The sequence below is a fragment of the Thunnus albacares genome, chromosome 6 (assembly GCF_914725855.1).
Source record: "Thunnus albacares chromosome 6, fThuAlb1.1, whole genome shotgun sequence".
Lineage (NCBI taxonomy): Eukaryota > Metazoa > Chordata > Actinopteri > Scombriformes > Scombridae > Thunnus > Thunnus albacares.
In genome coordinates, this window is record NC_058111.1 from 18,682,964 (window position 1) to 18,703,276 (window position 20,313).

Genomic DNA, 20,313 nt, shown 5'->3' on the forward strand with positions numbered 1-20,313 from the left:
AAATTGATTAACAAATTTCTCATCATTTTGGTATTAATGAATGTATTTCTAAGTAATTTTAAATTTTTTACTGGTTATTTTGTTATTTGTGAATCCTTATTTTAATATTTCTTGGCATTTTTATGCCTTTAATAGAAAGCGACAGTACAGAGATGACAGCAATAAAGGTCCCCATCCAGACTTTAACTGCAGATGTTGCAAGTCATGGTTGGCGACTTAACCTTTAAGGAACCATATTTTTTAAATTTGATCTACAGCATTAATTGAGTGGTTGATTTACTCAGTAGCAAATCTGTATTCCTCTCTACCAAATTAAATATGAATCAGTTAACAGGTTTATTTAGTCGCTTCCTTTACTGATTCACCATCAAAATAATTGCAAATTCTGCCTGTGCAACATTTCAATTACAGTAAATATGTAATATAATAGTAATATATAAAGGATAGCTTTGTAACTATTTCCAAGAGCTGAGTGTAGAAAAACACAAAAACACAAAATATTACAGGATATTTTCTGCTTAAGTACCTTACTATGACTAACCTACTTTTGGCTTTTCATGTTATTGTATGTGAACGGATTAAATTCAACCTTCTATGGTTTTGATAACTTTGCTTTTATCTGTGAGCGAGTGTATTATTGTGTATTTGATCTGGCTTAATAAATACACTGTATCTTCAGTTATTGGCTCTACTGTGATGTGGATGCAGCATAAAAAAGTTCTCATATTGTTCACGCTGGTTTCTAATACTAAAAATTAGGCTGAGGATGATGATAATGAGGATGATCGGGGGTGCCATGGCAACAGTGTAGTAAGATGGTCGCCACAGTAGATGGCAGCAGAGACACTGTGGTCCTCTAGCTTGCTCCACATGAAGAATCATCTTCTGGTGTAAAAAGTTTGAATTTTTGTTTGTTCTTCAGTCTTTATGTTTTCTTGTTCTACATTAATTATCCTGATAAAAGAGATGAACGATCATATAAACCACCTGCAGACTTTATATAGCAGGAATTATTTTAGCATGCTGAGTTTCAACAACTGCTGTTTATCTCAAAGAAATTCTTATATAATACTTTTGTATGTAATTTTGTAATGTTTGTAATGTACTTTTGTTTGACTGTACCAAACATTGTGTCTGGGAAATAATAATATTTGAGAAGACACAGTATTAATTTAAAGTATTGAACTTAACTATTGAGTCAACATCAAGTAAAACCACCATTTTAGAATAAATGATTTTCATTTGATCAGTAAAATAATAATATACAGATAAAAAAAAACAACATAATGCCATCAGGATACCTTATTTATAGAATATATTTACTTGTTTTATATTCATTTCATATTGTCTATGAAATTCTCTTTGTACTGGTTTTGTTTTTGAATAATTTTCACTGTTTCAAAAATCTTTTGTCTGCTCATCATATATAAATTTGTTTACCATACTGTTAACTTTCTCTCTTCAGTGTACTCTTTCATTCTTTTGTGAAAAAACAAACAATGTACATCAAGATTTCGAAAAACAATCCCATATTTATTGCAGTGATGGAATTTCAGCTGTCAAAACTTTACATACTTTTTAAAATTTTATACTTACAACATTTATCGTAATTAAAGTATACACAGTGTTCAGTACTACGGAGTACGTACTGGATATCAAAATTGGTATCTGACTTGTGACTTCTGGCTATGTATGTTTTCTGACACTTCTCAAAATGGCTATTTCTTTAAAAAATACTCCTGACGTAGTAGTTCTATGAACATGAAAACATTAAACAAATGACACGTTCACAATGACAAAGTACACATCTCTGTTTGTCATTCACCTCAACGATGACCACAGAAGGAGGACTGAATCATTCAGATGTGTGCTACTTGAAATGTAATCGATAAGAAACTTCAGGAGTAAGAAATGTAATGATATTCCTATACAAACTATATAAATATACATCTGAATTGATTATTTATTATTTAACTCTTTAGCATAACGTCATTTTTCTTTTTGTCTCATGGCTGGTTTCCGCCTCGTCTGCTTCCTCAGAGATTCAGTAAAGACAAACAAAACTCACTGGTCCCTTTTTACTCTTATGACTATTAATGGCTATCAAAACACACAAAATGTAACTGAATCAACACCCGCCTGACAAACAAGTGGAACCCACATATACAGACTGAAATCAACAGTATGTACAGACACTGCCCACACACTCACTCACATGCAAACCGATGATACCACTGGCAGAATGTGATGTTCCTGCAAAGACGGTGAGGCAAAGAGCTGAATAAGTGAATGGAAATACATGGAGCTAACAGAAATGAGACAAGTGTGTGTGTGTGTGTGTGTGTGTGTGTATTTACTGCCAGTGATTTGTCCATCAGTTCATCTGTTTCTCCTGAAGTGGTAACATGGAAAATGTCTAGAGCAGCGGGGGGAAGTACAAGGTGGAGGGTGCTGGTCTTTCTATGGCCCCCCACTGTAGGAATAGTCTGCCTTGTTGTGCATCACCAGCTTGTTGTCCACAAAGTAGAAGCTGTCAGACTGCGTCTCATAAGGGTGCAGGATCATCTCACGCACTAGAGAGAAAAAAAGACACATAGTTCAGGATTTGGGTCTCCTGATGTGGGTGTATTTGTCTGTTCTGATTGCTTGTGCGCGTCTGTGTATCGTGTGTTTATCCACTTACTGATTTCCTCGGACAGTGCGGGGAACTCGTAGATGTGCTCGCATGTGTTCTTGCTGCTGGGCATGCAGAAGCCAAACTCGAAATCAAAGCTCTTGAGCAGCTGGTCGCGGAAGTAGTGTCTCTCAATCATACGAAAGTTGTTGATGGGTGTGTCACCGACTGTAAACTCCACTCTGCAGAGACACAGACAGAAAATAAATGTACCAACCTGGAAGCGAATGAAAATACAAAACATTTCTGTGATTCTGGCTTCTTACAACTTGGGTCCAATGTGGCAAGAAACACAAGCACTCAGTCGATCATACAGGTTTTAAACCAGCCGACAGATTAGCCAGATTATCTAAAACCACCTTTGGTCTAGACTCTGGCACCTTAAAAGCCATTTCTTTTCTTTGGCTTTTTCTTGATTTTGTAACTCTTACTTTCTGTTCTTATTTCTCAGTGTTTTATACATTGTCTTCTCTGTCTCTTCTATAACTCTTTCTTCTTCCATCTTCTGTTATAAAAAGTGCTGTATACATAAAGTTGCTTGCACTTTATTTGCAGGTAAAGTCTTAGTGCACCGCAATTTTGCTACAAATCCCTCATTGTACAAGAAAACTGCGTGCACACACAACTATATCAAGTATTGTAAGTCAAAGATAAACCTGGAGGTCAGTCTGTAAACTCTGATTAATGTTTACAACGACCATTTTTTACTGCTCTGCTTTGTCTCCAAATAAGTTTGGTTTATGTGGGATTTTGTTTAAAACCTGTCTGATTGTCTGACTACTTGACTTTCTTGCCCTGTCAGCCCTCTTTTTAACGATGTTGCCACATTCTCAGATCTCAGAAATTAACTTGATGAGCACAAAGTAATCGTATCTGATAGAAATAATGGTCAAAATGACGATAATAGGACCCAAGTTGAAAAAAAAATGGAATTATCCTTTAATATCAACACACATCAGCACTCTTTTCTTCCATAAAACATCAACCCTCCACCGTTATATGGTGCACAAAACACATGTTAAATAGACATTGATGTTTTTAATTAAACCAAGATTATCTAGATGAATTAGCTGTTGGATTGGACTGAAATCTGCAGTCAGTCACAGAGCAGGAGTCTGATGGACACCACTCAGGAGCATTGACAGCTATTTGGTGCCTGACTCAGCAGGTGGGTTGTTCTGTATGTTCACACTAATCATCCTCAGCCTGTTGCCCACACTAAAGCCCACACACCTCCTACATCCGGTGTGAGTCCTCTGTCAGAGCAGCAGGGTTGGAACGGACGTTATTGCATCATTAGGCTTTTCCAAGGACAGGACACATGTCTCTCTCTCTGTCTGTCTCTCTTTCTCTCTCTCTCTCACACACACAGTCTTTCTTTATTTCCCCCGAATCTCCATTTCTTCATTTCAAATAGACACATAAAACACACACTGAACAGTGACTTACGTGGCTCCAACCTGCCGCAACTGCAGGAAGGCTGGGGTGAACTGGTATCGGACAAATCGTCCGGCGTTGGGGTCGCACTGCTTTTTGCCTCCCGCTAAAGCAATGACATTCGAAAGAAAAGAAGTGAAAAAATTTGCCAAGATGTTGAATTCAAACTTCAAACTCCAACACAGTGATACAAATGCTACAATGTTAAGTACCAGACTACAGAAAATACAAATTACAACATTTTCTATTCTCGCATAGTCATGGGGAGAAAGAAAATATCATACATCAAAAATGAAATTTAAGAATACCATCAAATACCCCTTTAAAGAAAACTATAGAAAGAGGGTTAGGAAACATGACTCAATCTGAATAATATATTCCAGGATGTGTACATGTATGTCATAATCTGGTATTTAGTTTCTGAGGTGGTGAGCTGACCTGGTGTTGGAGGTTTGGTGATCTCAAACAGGACTGTCCCTGTTTCCATGTCACGGATCTTAAACCTAGTGAAGTCGATCATGTGGACATTTTCTTCTGGAGAACAAAGGTAATCTAAAAACGGTGAAAGAAAAAAAAAGCCTTTTAGACAATATCAACATAAATACTGCAAAACACTGTATTTTTTGTACTTTTCATGATATCACTGTGAATAAAGTAAACCTTTTATGTCAGTCTTTCTCTGCAAAGATAGAGTAATATCTGTTGTCAGGTGCATGTCTGTCTTTCTACTGATGCTCATCAGTGTGGCAACAAGAAGGCAAAGAAGATGTTTTTTAATACATCTTATTCTGTCCTGAAATATGACAGCAACAATAACCACAAACTTTTAAATTACCTCCAAGTTTTGTCCAGAGGCTGCTGGAAGAAAGCAAGCCAACTACCCTGAGCAGGGTGACAGATTTGGCCGTGCTTGCACTATGTGTGTGTGTGTGTGTGTGTGTGTGAGAGAGAGACACTCTCCTCCCAACGGGGCAGGATTAGACCTAAGAGGCTTATTGTGTTTTACCATCACATGGACTGACCGGTTGGGAAATACACACACACACACACACATACACACACTTAGACACACACACACACACATGCACACACCTACTATCTCATTAGGGTTATGGTAGAGGCAGTTATTACTGGCAGTCTATATTGCATAAGGTTGACAAGTCCTTCTCATTCATGATTTCATACAGAAAAGACAGCGAAGGGGTAGCAGCAGAGGTCATAAGTTACACTCAATTTATTACCAAGATAAACACACCAGAAAGCATCCACACACACAAACTCACACAGTTGCACTTCCGAGGGTTAGTGAGCAGATGGGCCACACAGGCTTTAGCCACCTGCTTGCGGATATTTATAGACCTTTTCATAAAGAACAGCACAGTATACCTGACACCTCGGCTAAAAATGTTCTTCTTGTGAAACAGGACTATTTAGAGCTTTCTATTCACAGAAATACAGTAGACTGCATATTTTGCTGATGTTAAGCCAGGTGAATATCACAGATTTCATGTGATGATAAGTAGCACTTCATGTGACTCCATTCAGATGTCCTCTTTAATAAAAGCTGACAGTGAAACTACAGAAAAGAAGACAGAGAGCTTGTTGTGACATCTCTCAGTTATCGGTTGATCCCATGCAGAGAAAGTCATTGACTAATTTGATAAAGTCGATGCAAAAATGTTTTTTTTTTTTTACAGAAGTGGTGAGTCAGACTGCACCATTGTCAAACAACAGGCATCACATGACAAACTTAATAAAGCAGAGCATGTGAGAGTGTGCTGTGCATATACTGTTTTAGTTGATCTTGTGACATGTTAATTATGAAACATACAGATTTCAGCTCAATTCGGATCAATTCATTATTGGTTTGACTCTGCACATGAGATTTGTTGACAATAAGAAAAATATAGAAGATTGCCTGCCTCATGTGCAACTTGTGACTAATAGTCTAGATTAAAACTCTATAATGCTACTATTCACATCAACAGTCGTACATATCATCACCCTCATCCCCGCCATTATTATTATCAATTATCCTTTTGGCTAACGCTGACACATTTACAGTGATGTTGTTTAATGTGCATTGTCACTGTCAAAGACAAAGAAAAACAAAGAAATAAATCCTCAACAATATTCATGCTGGTTCATACTGGTATATGTATAACTCATGTCTGCAGGTATACAAATCAGTTCAAAGATACTTTCTTTATGAGTTCTACATTACAGCCTTCAACAAACTACTTTAAGTGGCCTTCAGAGTATAAAAAAATGGTTTAAAAATGGAACTTATGTAAAACAGTCAACTCTTTCATCTGGTTATGTCCACTTTTTGACTTGTGTAATCATTGTTTTCATTGTTTTCATTGACATCATTGATCGTCACTGATGCTGAAATACTTTGTTAATTTCCACATTTTTTCCACAATTATGCAGCCTCACTATTACTCACATGAAACCACATTTAATGACATGCATCCTCCCCCTAAAAATAATAATGAATAATTCAGTAGCTCCGGTTATTAACAATAAACAACCACGTGTTGACTGATTACGTGTTTAGAAACATGTCAGGGACTAATGGACCATTCATAAATACAAGTGTGTAAATGCCAGGAGGAGACATGTTTTCATGAATCAACATGTGTGCATGTACAGTACATGTATGCAGAGTATGATACTGTATGTATATCTTGCATTTAAATGGCTTCTTGTGCACATGGCAGACTGATCTCGGCTCATCTCTGGTGACGACTTCATGTCAACAAACTGTAGATGTGAGTGGAGCGTTGCCATGGCAAACATCACATGCTCACTAGAAGACTGATCTGGATATTTCCATGTAAAGCTGCTCTTGCTCAAAAAAGTCCCTTTATATTGCTTTCCAAAATACTATAAGAGGGTTAGCGAGAGGCTGTTTGATGCAGTGCCCTCTAGTGCCAGTTCATTTGATGTGAGGGGCTTATCTGCTCTGAGAATATTACTGTAAGCCTACTGTTAGTCTGGGACTGTGTTACTTCAGTGAAGCAAAACTTCCATCACTGGCCTGATGGAAAGTAATCATAGAGAGTTTGAGAAATAAGTCAAATCATCTTGACTAGAACATAAGCTACCATTAATCATAAAGTGTATCAAATACTGTAATACCATCTCTACTCTAATACCTTCTTCAGCATACAGCTTTGATGTTTAGCACTTCTGCTCATACTATTAAAATCAAGGCTGGATTACCAACTGGGCAGTTTGGGTAACTGTCCCAGGGACCCGTCAATTGATTCATTGCAGATTGTTTGATAATACTGTGAAAGCACAATATAATAAGAAACAATAGAAGTGACACCTGATTATTATGTATTTCTTAACAATCTGTCTTGTAGAGGGGCCCTGAGTTAAAATCTAGTTTTACTACGTTGCTAATATTGTGCTTACATGGTACATAATCCTGAGTAAATTTGTGTTTAATGAAGTTACCACAAACTAATTATTAAACAATTTATACACAGTGCACAATCAGAGACAATCAGAGAAAACAGGGAATCACTAGGTGGTTTATTTTTGCCCCCAAGAGTGTTAATCTGTCTCTGCTAAAAATATATGCAGTCACAATGCTATGACAGTGTTTGCAACATAACTTATACCCAATAATATTTTCAAGGCTCCTTTTTAAAAACCAGTAAATTAATGTACATGAGGCTCTTAGGCCGAGTCAATGACATTTAGAGTAGTGCTGTTTTTAGAATTAGCCAGAGGTCTTTGTCACTGTGTTAGAAACTGGACACGAAATGGAAATAAAGCTTCAATAAAGTATCACATAATGAGGTGTGTTCAAGCTATAAATGCAGCCTCAGCATGATATTCAGAGTAGAGCTGGGAAATATAATATTGTGTGAGATTTTTGTTAATTGTAAAATGCTTATACAGATTAAATTCATCCTCACATATTGTCCTCACATTAAAAAACACAATACACTGTATTTGATACAATTTTCCAAAATGTTTTAATAGAATGAAATTAATTAATTATGCATCATCTCCACGTTAGTAATTATTTTATTTCTCAAAAAATTGTGTAAATATCTTCTGAAACCATAATTTTTCACCCCCTAATCATCTACTATATCACTATAACAATAACTGGTAAAATATATATTTGTCTACTAGTCTTAATTTCAGTAAGATTGCCAAAATGAGTGTTCCTACTGAACTGATCATTTCTGATAAAAACGGGACTGAATACTCTGACTGCATCTCTGACTGTAGCTGTTATCAAGCTGTTCTCTTCGTGGGCAGATGACCGATCAATGCATTTTGTGAATCAGAGATGGCTGCCTGCCAAACCTGCTGAATAAGACAGATGCGGCATTTCATCTGATCAATGAAGCCACCCTGTGAGTGTGAGAATTCACACGTGACGATGTCATGTGAAACTCAGAGCTCGTCACCAAGTCCGCAACACACTTTGATTTCAGACTTCACAGCCTCTACACACAGAACAGCTTGACTGATGATGGCCGACTCTGCTGCCTTTCAGAGATTTGGAGGAGTAGTAATAAAAAAATCAGCCTCTTTTTTCAGATGCTCACTGTTTAGTGACAATAAAATGAGATGTGAGCTGCCGGGAGAGAAAAGGAACATAATACACAAACTGAATGATGAGAGTCATTTTCAGTTTCAATAAGATAGAGAGGGCCAGAGAGAAACAAGGAGAAAATGATACTGACAGAGGACACAGAGAGACTGAGGATAATGTGCTTTTGAGGAGAAAAAATGGCAAAGACGTCTTGAATATTTGAATGAATGCAGTTTGTTACAGTCCTTTTTATGACTAAACAGGGCCCTGTTTCACAGTAATAACAGATGCCTAGGCGTGCATTTGAGGATATTTAGAAGAATAAAATGTTACTTTTCTTAATTTAGGCAAAACAGTCTCATTTATCAAAGAGTGGGTAGGTGTTAAATTGGTTTCTGAAAACACAGAGTTGAGAGAAAATCCACCAAACAGGTTGATAATTGTTGATTATTTATGAATGGCCCAAAAACAATCCAGCTCTCTCAAAATTACTCTCAAACTTTTTGTGAGAGTAATTAAATAATATGATTCGAAATGAATGATAATTTTCAGTACTTGGCAATCTATAATGAATGTAGTCCACTGGAAAATTGGTACACAGTGAGCGTAAACAGTTGCATGCTGGAGGAAAGTGGGTGAAGGAATGAAGAAAGAAAGCACTACAGAGGCAGGACCAAAACATAAGGAAACATGTCTGCAAATATGAATATTAAAGGAGTAATTTTAATAATCTTGGGAATTATGTGTATTCGCTGTCTTGTCATGACTTAGAGAAAATCAATAACACTGTCATGTCTGTACGGGAAATATGTTGCTGGAGCTCTCTGGACTGACTGCACTCAGTGGGCGACACCTTCAGTTGACCAATCACTGATCTGCACTGTTTGACCAGGGAACTACTTCTCCTTTGTCTTTATTCTAAACAATTCAACTTGTCTCGACTATTTAAGTTGTTTTAAAAAAAAAATACACAGAGTTTACAATAGTGAGTTTATTCCAGTGTGTTTTTTCCCAGTTTGACTTCATTTTCTCTACTTTCATTTGTATAGGCCTATATATGGTTGTGTTGTTACGACACAGATATGTAAATTAGCACATGACTTCATCTAGCAACAACCAGTGACTTTTCGAGCTGGCTTTTCCACTGAAAATAATCTGCACATAACCCTCCCTTACACCACAACATTTTTTTTTACTAATTTTTACACTTAAGTTTTTGTACATATTGACAAATGAGATATAATGTGTACACTTGTGAACTTTGGAGGTGCAGTTAGACAGATTTTGTTACTTTCAGATGGAGCCAGACTAGCGGTTTGCCAGTGTTTCCAGGCTAAGCTAAGCTAACTGACTGCTGGCTGTAATGTAGATTCATATTAAAACATTACATTTTCCTACTGCATGAATCATCTTGTATTGAAATTATGAGGGAAAAACTACTGTTCCAGTCCAATATTCCAAAAAGCACCATGATATACATGTTTCATACCTCAGTTCTTTCCTTTTTCTTCATTTTTCACACACACACACACACACACACACACACACACACACACACACACACACACACACACACACACACACACACACACACACACACACAAACATATGAAGTGCTCCACTTCACTTCCTTCAACACTGTCACCTAGCAACCCTCCTTCTGATAGTGTGCCAGCTCGATTAGCCTGTCTTTTTCCTTCCCCTCATCCACCTGGCTGCTCCGCAACAACAAGGTGCAGCAGCAAATCAAAGGAGAGTATCTCCGTTTAGGCATCAGTGGTATGCAAATGAAATGTTCCACATCTGGGATCTGATGAAGGTTTACCTGAGACCCCATCCTATGGAGGGCTTTCTCTTGCCTGATTTCATAACCCTGAAGCACAGCAAGAATCAGGAATTGAAACAGACTGAATTTAATGCAGAATATTAAGATGTCAACATTGACTTCAATTACAATATGAAGTGCGATATGTTATGATTTATTGTCCCTTTGGGGAGACATGTCATTAACTCTCAGCGCAGGTGATCTGCCATAATTACACCCTAGTCTTTCTAAACTTGCTTGGAGGAGGAATTTACAATGCTTTACTTTTCAAAGGTAATTTTCATACACCTTTTTTTTCTGTTTTTAGCCTTGAAAAGTATTTTTCTGTGTGGTCTCTATTCATCAATCTCATCTATGCTAACATTAGTCACGGACCAACAGCATATTCTTGTTAAACATAATAATTTGGACTCTGGACCGAAAAGATTTGGCAGCAGCCTCTCAAAACAGAGTAAAATTAGCACCAAGTCTTGAGTCATGCTGTGTTCCTGTGTTCAGATACACAGGGCCCGTCTGACACCGAAGTGGCATTCAAACAAGAGTGAGCGAGCTGCCACTTATAGCTCTTTAATCCCCAAGATTAGCCTGGAGTTACAGACTTTCAGCCACAGGGATTGACTTCACATGCCTTATTCATTCCATTTGACTCTGTGGTTTCCGATCAGTGCTGAGACACTGTGTTGAATTCATCCCAGAACACGAGGAAGAACAATGGAGACATGTTTATCTGTCTTCACGTTAAGATAATCTATACCCGCAGCCAACTAGTGACATTAGCACGGCACCTTGATGTTCACATCATTATGTACAGTGCACCTGAGTATGGCAGGCAGGCTGCAGCAGGCTGTTTCATGTCTCTCAGTTAGCAGCACCTGTAGGCAAACTTGCAAACGGTGAGGTTCATGGAGAGGTTGCATTCTGAGCAGCTGAATGCAGATGAGATTCTTTTCTCTTATCTTTCTCCTGCCCGAATCACAGAGTGAAAAAAAAAAATCTTCTGTGAGACGGTTTTATCAGGACACATATTGTGATCTAAGCTCTCTGGGTGAGAATGACAATGAACCATGAAGCTGGAAAAACAACAACATAAAAAATTTAAAAAAACAAAAACAAAACAGTTATAGCAAACTACATTTTGGAAAATACACTTATTTGCTTTCTTGCTGAGAGATTGACACCACTCTTGTGTCTATTGGTTAAATATAAGGGTACAGCCAGCGGCTGGTTAGCTTAGCTTAAAGACTTGAAACAGAGGGAAACGGCTAGCCTGACTGTCCAAAGGTAACAAAATCTGCTGACCAGCACCTTTCACCACTTTCCCAATTATTAAACAAACGACATGCATGTTAATTAGTGAGCTAGCTGTTTCCTCCTGTCTCCAGTCTAAGCAAAGTTTTGCAAATAAATGTACTGTATTTCCCAAACTGGAAAGTCACGATTGCAAAATTACAAATAAAAGGACACATTTGTGCTCAAATACATGTAAAAAGAATCAAGCTCAATGGGTTATGTGATGGTCAGACTGCAGTTAAAAGCTGGAAATGTGCAGCATGAATCAGTAGCTCAATAGGCAGTGTCTGTTCTTCAGGTAAACCACATGATACCACTTCATTACTGAGTGTGATCTAACCTCTCTCTCCCCAGGAACACACATACACACGCACATCCTGACCACTCTGTCACATTTAGGCTCAGGCTTTGAGAGGAACCTGGATGGACGCTAATGATTTGTCTGTCTTCCTGCCTCCACTTTTCCCCCTCCTCTTCCTCTCTAAGGGCATGAACTAAGAAGACCAAAAGCCTTGTGGACAGTGACAGTTTGTAGCCGACGTTCTGAGAAAGAAGCTAAAAGGCTTTCAGGCATCGAGCAGCAGGAAATGTAACACTGATTCTTTTAAAGGATTGTTGTTTTTGCATTTGAGTTATGAATTAATTATGAATGAAATTGCCGAAGAAGAAAAAAATGCTGCATCTACAGTAAAATACATTACATGTGATAATGTTTGGGAATTAAACCTCATATAGGATTTATATGCAAAAGTTACAATGGAAGCAAATGTGTGATTCAAGCTGTCAAGTTACCAGAAGCAACTACAGCATTACAGCTGCTCTCATGTCACAACCAGGAGCCCCAAAGTCAGTAAAGGCAATGCTAAGATTTAAAAAAGTTATTTTATTATATTTAAACACTGACATGCATCTCCAAATTGAGGTATTCAGGATTATTCACCTCTTACCGCTAGTAAGAGTGCCTTCAGGGTTGCTTTGCATGCTGGTCTGACCTGATAGAGGCAGCTGAATAAAAATGGAGAGTTAGGATTAAAGAGTGGGACCTCAAAACTGAGCTTCAACCAGCCAGAAATATCAGCATGAGCCAGTCATCACTAGTCACTATCAAATTCTGATACGCTGATTTTACACTATAGGACAGTACTCTCTTACCTAACCCCTAACCCCTTAACATAATAAAATATTGAGTTAATGTGATCCTGAGTCTGACAATAACCTCCTAATTCAAAGAGTGAGTGAAGTTCATCAGATTGTGTTGATTACCGATGTGGACGCAACGAGCCGCCTCTCTTCATGTCAGATCACTATGAAAGAGTAACCTTGTGACAGCTGCACATGGGAGATTAAGAACCGGCTGCACCAATCAATTTTAATTAAAGCTGTATCCATTGTGTTGGCAGACATCACAGAGTGGAGATCCCGCCTGACGTAGATAAAGCACTGCTCTGTGTCCCAGACTCATTAATGCCAAATAATTGATCGCCCATTAGTGTAAAAGGAACCGGACTGTTCCGAGTAAATCATCTGGACGAGGTAAAATGACACACAGATGTAGATCCTTTGAGTCAAAAATACCTGCAGTGCAACAGAGGATCTGGTGCGGTAGAGCTCCTACATCTCATTACATAATAATTCCAGTTTTGTTTTTACTTTGTGAAGGTATCTTTCTGCGTTTTTCACCTGGACATGATGTATTCATGTGAATTATCTTGGTACTGCTGTTGAAATGTGCTCACTTATTTAGTAAGTAAATATAATGGAGATCTAGTGAGACCACAAGAGGTTAAAATTATTGGAATTTCTGATTGATTGAGAGAGAAAATATTTTAGGATTCTTACTACGAGATTTGTTAACATCAGATAGCAGCTTAAGGTCAGGTATAGAACAAAACATAAATTGTTGTCATCACAGTTCATTTGATATTGATGGAAATTTACTTTAGTGTTAGCTTGTCAGATCATCAAGCTGCATCTGAAACCCCTTCCCCCCACAAACACTACACAGGGGGGCTGCAGCCGACCAGATTGTGAGGTGTCTTTTTTATATTCTTCACACAACCACCTCGGTCATTTTTCATGTGCCGAGCTGACCATGGATGCCTTTGATGAACAAAGTGCACGGTTATCCAAATTTGACAGACTTGATACCATACCTTGAGGGAATTTGGAACAGCTATAAGCACTTCTACCTTTAGACGTGGTCAGACAACAAATTGTATGAACTAGTTTGTTTCAAGCAAACTCCGACCTTGACACTTGTCTTATCTTGTTTAGAAGCTGAACACACCATTCATCCTTGTACGGTAAGCCCTAGTGACTATATCAAAAACAGAATAACAGGACCAGACAGCCTTGGCTACAACTTTTTCAGAGGTGAAGGTAAGCCAATATGTCTGTTGAACTGGTTATCAATTTATGAGGTTCATGTTAGCTCGATCTCATCCCCTTCTCTCCCCCTTCATCTACATTTATGATGAGCTGGGCTGGTAATATGGGGCTCTTGGGGTTCTATGATCCAGCTGAGCTATTTAATTAAACAGGTGCATTTTTCTATATACTGAGAAGTTACATTTTGTCTTTTAAACATGATTGGGTGATTTCTAGTGCAATGCATACAACCTACTAGGACAGAGGCCAACGCACAAGGCCGCTATCATGGAGGGGGCTAGTCCAAAAATAATAAAATTTGGATTCAAGGATTCTGTTGTCGATGATGGCAGTGAGAAGAGAACAGCGGTTTACAAGGTCTGCAACTCAAAAATCAGTGACATGACTACCACGACATCCAACTTCATCCATCACTGCAAAACCCACAAAGAGAGGTACATGAATGTGTCTCTTTAGCTAACCTATTGGCTGGTCAAATGTTAGCTAGAAAACTAGCGTTAAAGTTACTGCAAGGAACTTTCGTTTTCTGTGGATTTTAGCGGCCCCTGTGGACAAAAGTGGTAGTGTTTTCCCGGAATGAAGACTGCATTTCCCAGGAGCACCACCACCTCATGTCGTAAAGATCGCTAGCTCAGTTAGCATGCATTTGTTTTGGAAGTGAGTGAAAGAAAGACGCTACTTATTATTACTATTTTTCTTTTTTAAACACAGCTGTTTGCAGGATGCATAGCTAACTAGCTAACTTGACTTGTGACTTGCTTGAATTATAGCAGGAACTTGACTTGACTTGCTTGATTCTCACCACAATAACTTGGAACTTGCTCGAGACTTGAAGGTTAAATGTGCAGTATGTAATTTCTGCCGCTAGGGGTCTCTCAATCAAAACAATAACAAAAGACAAGGTTTGATGAGGTTCTGAAGTAGCGTGGGATCATGAGAGTTATTGTCTTCATTATTAAACAACCAGCTTCTCTGGGATAGGATTACTTCAGTTTTCATCATTCAGCATGTTTTTACCAGGAGCCAAATTATCCGCAGAGGTCTCCTCCTCTCCAAAACAAACAGACCCGGTGATTAAAACAGGTAAAAACACTGAATAAAGCAGTTTCATGTAAAAAATCAGTGTTTCTCCGATGCTGTTCGGCAGACACAGAACGTAAGGAAGGGCTGTGAGCCGAGCTGCTGCTAACATTTGTTCAGCTTGTTTCTCTGATAACTTAAGATCTAGACATTCAGCAGGTTTTTACCGGGAGCCGAATTATCTGCAGAGGTCTCCTCCTCTCCAAAAACAAATGTACAAGGGGATTAAAAACGGTAAAAACACTGACTAAAGTAGTTTCACGTTAAAAATCAGTGTTTCTCTGTCGCTGTTTGGTGGGCACAGGACGTCTGGGAGGAGCTGCTAGCCGAGCTGCTGCTAACTCCAGACGTCCGATGACTAAAATCCTTCATCCCATTAAAAGATTAGTTAAAAACAACCAAGATCTAAAAGGTTTATCTTAAAAATGTGGCTTAAAAGTGAATTTAAGTCAATTTATGACAGTTTCTGGCGGATAACCACAGCGCTGATGTATTATCTTGTATGCGTATACTCTTTGGTAAAGGGGATATGATGCCATTGACAGGCGAACAAATGAAACGAACGGACCGTTACCTTGATTAAAATTACAGATTTCTCTGGGTTTTGAAAATTGTTGGAAACATTTGGGATAATGTTAGTACACAACTGAAAAAAATATAACATAGGTCTAGTCGTTTTTAGACATTTTAATGTGGAATAGTTACATATTATAGCTTTAAGACTTGAGACTTGCTTGTGACTTGCACATGTGTGACTTACTCCTACCTCTGCTAAAGAGCATTTTCACTTAGAGGCACAATTTTCACTTTTTTTTCCAACAGGAAATTCTCCCTCTCTTGCTTTGACTACTCTCTCCAGCACACAGAGGCACAATTAGACATGGTGGATTGAAAGAAAGTCTGTACAAGAGAGAAGAAAATAACATTTTCACTACAAAAGGATGCCAGAAATACACTGATAAACCAATTATATATATTAAACAGGGAAAGTTGTGTGTTCAATGTTACCATGAATCATCCTATTTCACACTTTTGTCCATCAGTAATTGCTGTAATTCTTGTTATTATCTATTTATTTGGCAACAGCAGTATTCCTGTTTATGTTCTGTCTGCCTGCGTATCATAAATCATCCGTCATGTAAACAGCAAACTGATAGTGTGCCATTTTTCATATCACAGCGGTGCTTCTCTGCTGCCAGGATTATATTTCTCCTCCTCTCTGCCTGTGTGACAATGTGGTGCCGTGTCTCGCTTATCGGCGCTGAACCACCGTGACAGACTGGAGCTGGGCTGCCCCAAAATGGTGGCATTTACTTCCCAAAAGCACAACTGGAAAAGTCATTTACACCACAGGGTGAGGCATTTTCTGCTTCCCTCTTTTCTAGCTGTGATTTTCTTTTTCTTGCAGCAGAAAACGCCTGAATGCCTATGCTTATCTCTGTGGTATAGGTCTTTTGTATGGTCTGTCGTTTTAAAAGGATTTGGGTTTGGGCAGAAATCTTAGGCGTTTTTATGCTCCCATCATTAAACAGGTAACACAGGAGGTGACAGATTTAACATCAGATAAACCCCAATATCATCATATTAAAATAAATTTCATTTCTGACAGGTTATAAAAACATATTTAACCATCAAATATCAAATTTTAGAGGACATTACACAGATTTTATCTTTTTTTAACTATTTGCAGCTGTGTAAACTCAGTAAATGAATGACGATGGAACACAGCAACTACATTTTTAATCTGATATCCTCAATGTAAACTCACTCACTTACACTTTGACTCCAGGGTCATTAATTACCTGAGGTGTATCACGCCATTGCAGAATGCTGCGTTACAGCCCTCCTGACATAATCCAGATTACATGTCAGTGGAGAGCGGAGATTACTGCACCATCATGAGTGATTTAGGTATTATCGCACTGACGCAGCCCTGGCATTGCTTTTCCGCTGAGGAAGTACCAAATGAAAGCAGATGTGATGGTCTCAGAGCAGAGAGTTGGTGTTAAAATTTGGGAGGTTTTGTATTTTAGGGGAATTCAGTTTCACACATCAGTTTCTGGTGTAAATAAACCTTTTTACAGTATCATAAAATATAGACAACTTCATTAGATTGTTGTCTTGTATTAGCCAATTTATTAAAAGACCCATTAATCATTTTGAGAGTGAAAACAGGTTCCAATCCAGTGTTTTGAAGGTTTTTGGTGGCGTAACTTCACTGTTAACATTTGGTTTATTAATTGTAGCTTAAAAATATTCACTTTCACATTCATTTTCTTGGCATGTAATGTGGGTTTCCTTCACGTTTGTAGTAATTCATTTTGTTTTAAATTAGGAGTCAGGTCAAGTGTCAGAATCATATTAGTCTTTGACAAAAAAACAAAAAAAAATACTGCACACAAAAAATGTCTACTTACCATCTTTTTCCAGAGCTTTCAGTCACATCTAATGGTCTCTAATGATAATTTGTTCACATTCACCGATGAAAACTCGAAAGAAAAAAAACTAGTACGTAGACCATGATTTAAAATTTCTTTTAAATGTGTCAAACTAACATTTCTAAGGTCATAAATTTTCATGCTTATCATTAGATTTAACTAACTAAAGGCTTCAGGTATTTGTAGTGGCTCAGCAGTAACCTGCCACCTCCATAAAAAGTATACTATCTTGACTGTGCTTGGACATATGCTTGTTTCACACACACATTTCACACATTCAGTCTAATCTCACTCTCAAACACAGCAGCAGTACTGTAACTGAATGGGCTGAAGCATCAGGCTGAAGCATCTTGGTCAGCTTGTGAGGACATGATTTTTATTTGTATCAAATAAGTAAGTCAGGTCTGACAGTGTATGACATTATGTGGTACTGATGAGATCGATTCACCAAGTTCAAAGTTTGAAATTCTTCCTCTCTGCCTCTCTTCTGTCGATAGCAGCTCAAAAGAAACCACCGGTTGACTAAAACATCCAACACTCTCCTGCTTTCATTACATAAACTGAATATGTTAAACAACAGGCTGATAGTATTACTTATTTGTATTCCTTCCAACTGTCTACTGTCTGTGATGAGCTATAATCAGTGGATCACATCTCCGGCCACCTGTTACCTCAGAGCCACAGGTGTCTTGAGGTGAGGATGTAGTAAGAGCCAGACTTTTTTTTTATCAGCAGGATATGGGAGGCACTCACTTTCTCTCTCTCTCTCTCTCTCTCTCTCTCTCTCTCTGTTTTAGTCTCTGCTTACTCTCTACCTACACGCTAAGGATACAGAGCGATGCACACTCATACACAACATGCTGTTTGACTCATTGAGAACAGAGAAGCAGCACTGTCCTTCTGAAGGGCTCTTGGGCAACATATTAAACGTATAACTGCTCACTGGCTGTAACACATATTGGCTAAAAGTGGTAGTTAAAGCCATGGAGAGTCTTTCAGGTGCTCTCAGACAGTCGCTGTCCATGGTATCTATGTGTGATTGCTCGACACAGACCAAAACAACAAATTAACACACGGAATAGGCTATGTTGAAGTGCAGTATATACACAAATGCAACAGCAGATGGGTTGCACTAATCTCCTCTAACTGTAAGGCTTTAACTACTCTTCTCCATCATGCCAATTACAAAAGCAGGTTACTTACTCTTGGTGATCTTCTGTAACCCAAGCACATCCTCGGGCGATATTACGGTATTTCTGCGCAATTCTTCTTCGGTTGTAACCGGGATCCCCATGTCTGATGAGTTGCAGCCTTGCTGCACTTTCATGTCCAACGAGAAGGGCTTATGTGGCGAGCAACCTGGCAGGGACTGAAGCTTTCTGATGCTCTCGGCTGTCGTCGCCACAGGAGCCGATTGACTTGCGTCGGAGCCTTTAGTTGCGCGCTGACTAATACACCGTACAGCAAACAGGCTCAGTGCTGCTACAAGAATAACTCATTCTCCGTGCCTCCTCCCCTTCTCGATCCGGTAAAAGATAAAAATCAGCCCTTAGCTCCCTCCCTCCCTCCCTCGCTCAAGGCTCATCGGCTCTCTCACAAGCTATTTAATCCAAATCCTGTGGCTTTAAACCGACCACTGGTGCGTGGCTGACAGTCTGCGCTCCTCGTCATCTGCTCATACACCGGTGCGTGCATGGCCGGGCTTTACTCAGGAAGAGTATCTGAGTAGGCTACTCAATGCTCGTTTCTCCATTCAGAGATGAGCTGCTGCCTCCAGGGTAGTTTGTGTCAGAAATAATCTCTTAAAAATATACTGTATATTTTGTGTAGGTTATGGTTTTACCCCTGTTTGGCACTGATTCCGCACATAGGAAGCTGTTATTATAGTTATAGTTACCTTAAAGGATAGGTTCACAGTTTTTCAAGTTTGTCTTAAAACAACAGTGAGGTGCACAAATGAATATTGAAATAGGTTTATCTTGCTGTAATCGTTCCTCCTGTTCATACTGGCCATTACAAGATCCCTTCCTAATGCACTAACAATGTAAGTGATGGGGACGAAATCCAGAAGCCTCCTTCTTTGCAAAAATGTATTTAAAAGTTTATCTGAAGGTAATATGAAGCTTCAGCCGTCCAAATTAGTCAAGTCAAGTGAATCAAGGATGATTTGAACCAAGAGGCAACCTCCAGGGCTGAAAAATGAAGCCAACAAGGAAGTGCCAAAAAATGCAGTTTCTCAAATGGCCACTTGAGGCTGGCTCTTAAAGTGAATCAATCCTCATAGACCCACATGTTAAAATGTTCAACTTTACAGAAGAAATGAACATGTTTACAGCCTGGTATAAAAAACGGTTTTGGTCTCTATAGCTAATTTTTTCGTTCATGACAACTGTACTGTACATTTAAATTTTATTAAGGCTCAAAGTTATACACAATTAAGGGTGTGGCTGCTTTGAGTGACAGGTGGGTGCTGTCACAGGCAAGTCACTACCACGGAGCCAACATTGGTTAGGTAACATAACCATGGCTTAACCCCAGATTCACAGAGTATAGGTGTAGCTGTACCCGTTGCTTCTTCAGTGTGTTTTCAGTTCATGAAAGTTAATTGTAACAT

The 20,313-nt window shown here is 38.6% G+C and overlaps 1 protein-coding gene across 1 annotated transcript; it reads right to left on the bottom strand.

The window, feature by feature from the left end:
- Positions 1-1,512: 1,512 nt before the first annotated feature.
- Positions 1,513-19,235, bottom strand: unc119a (unc-119 homolog a (C. elegans)). The gene is made up of 5 exons (XM_044353137.1): positions 18,903-19,235; positions 4,550-4,663; positions 4,124-4,217; positions 2,684-2,856; positions 1,513-2,573 (listed from the first exon to the last, which is right to left on the bottom strand). Exons 1-5 carry the CDS (start codon positions 19,024-19,026, stop codon positions 2,461-2,463), a joined length of 618 nt encoding a protein of 205 aa, XP_044209072.1. The 5' UTR covers positions 19,027-19,235; the 3' UTR covers positions 1,513-2,460.
- Between the last annotated feature and the right edge of the window lie 1,078 nt (positions 19,236-20,313).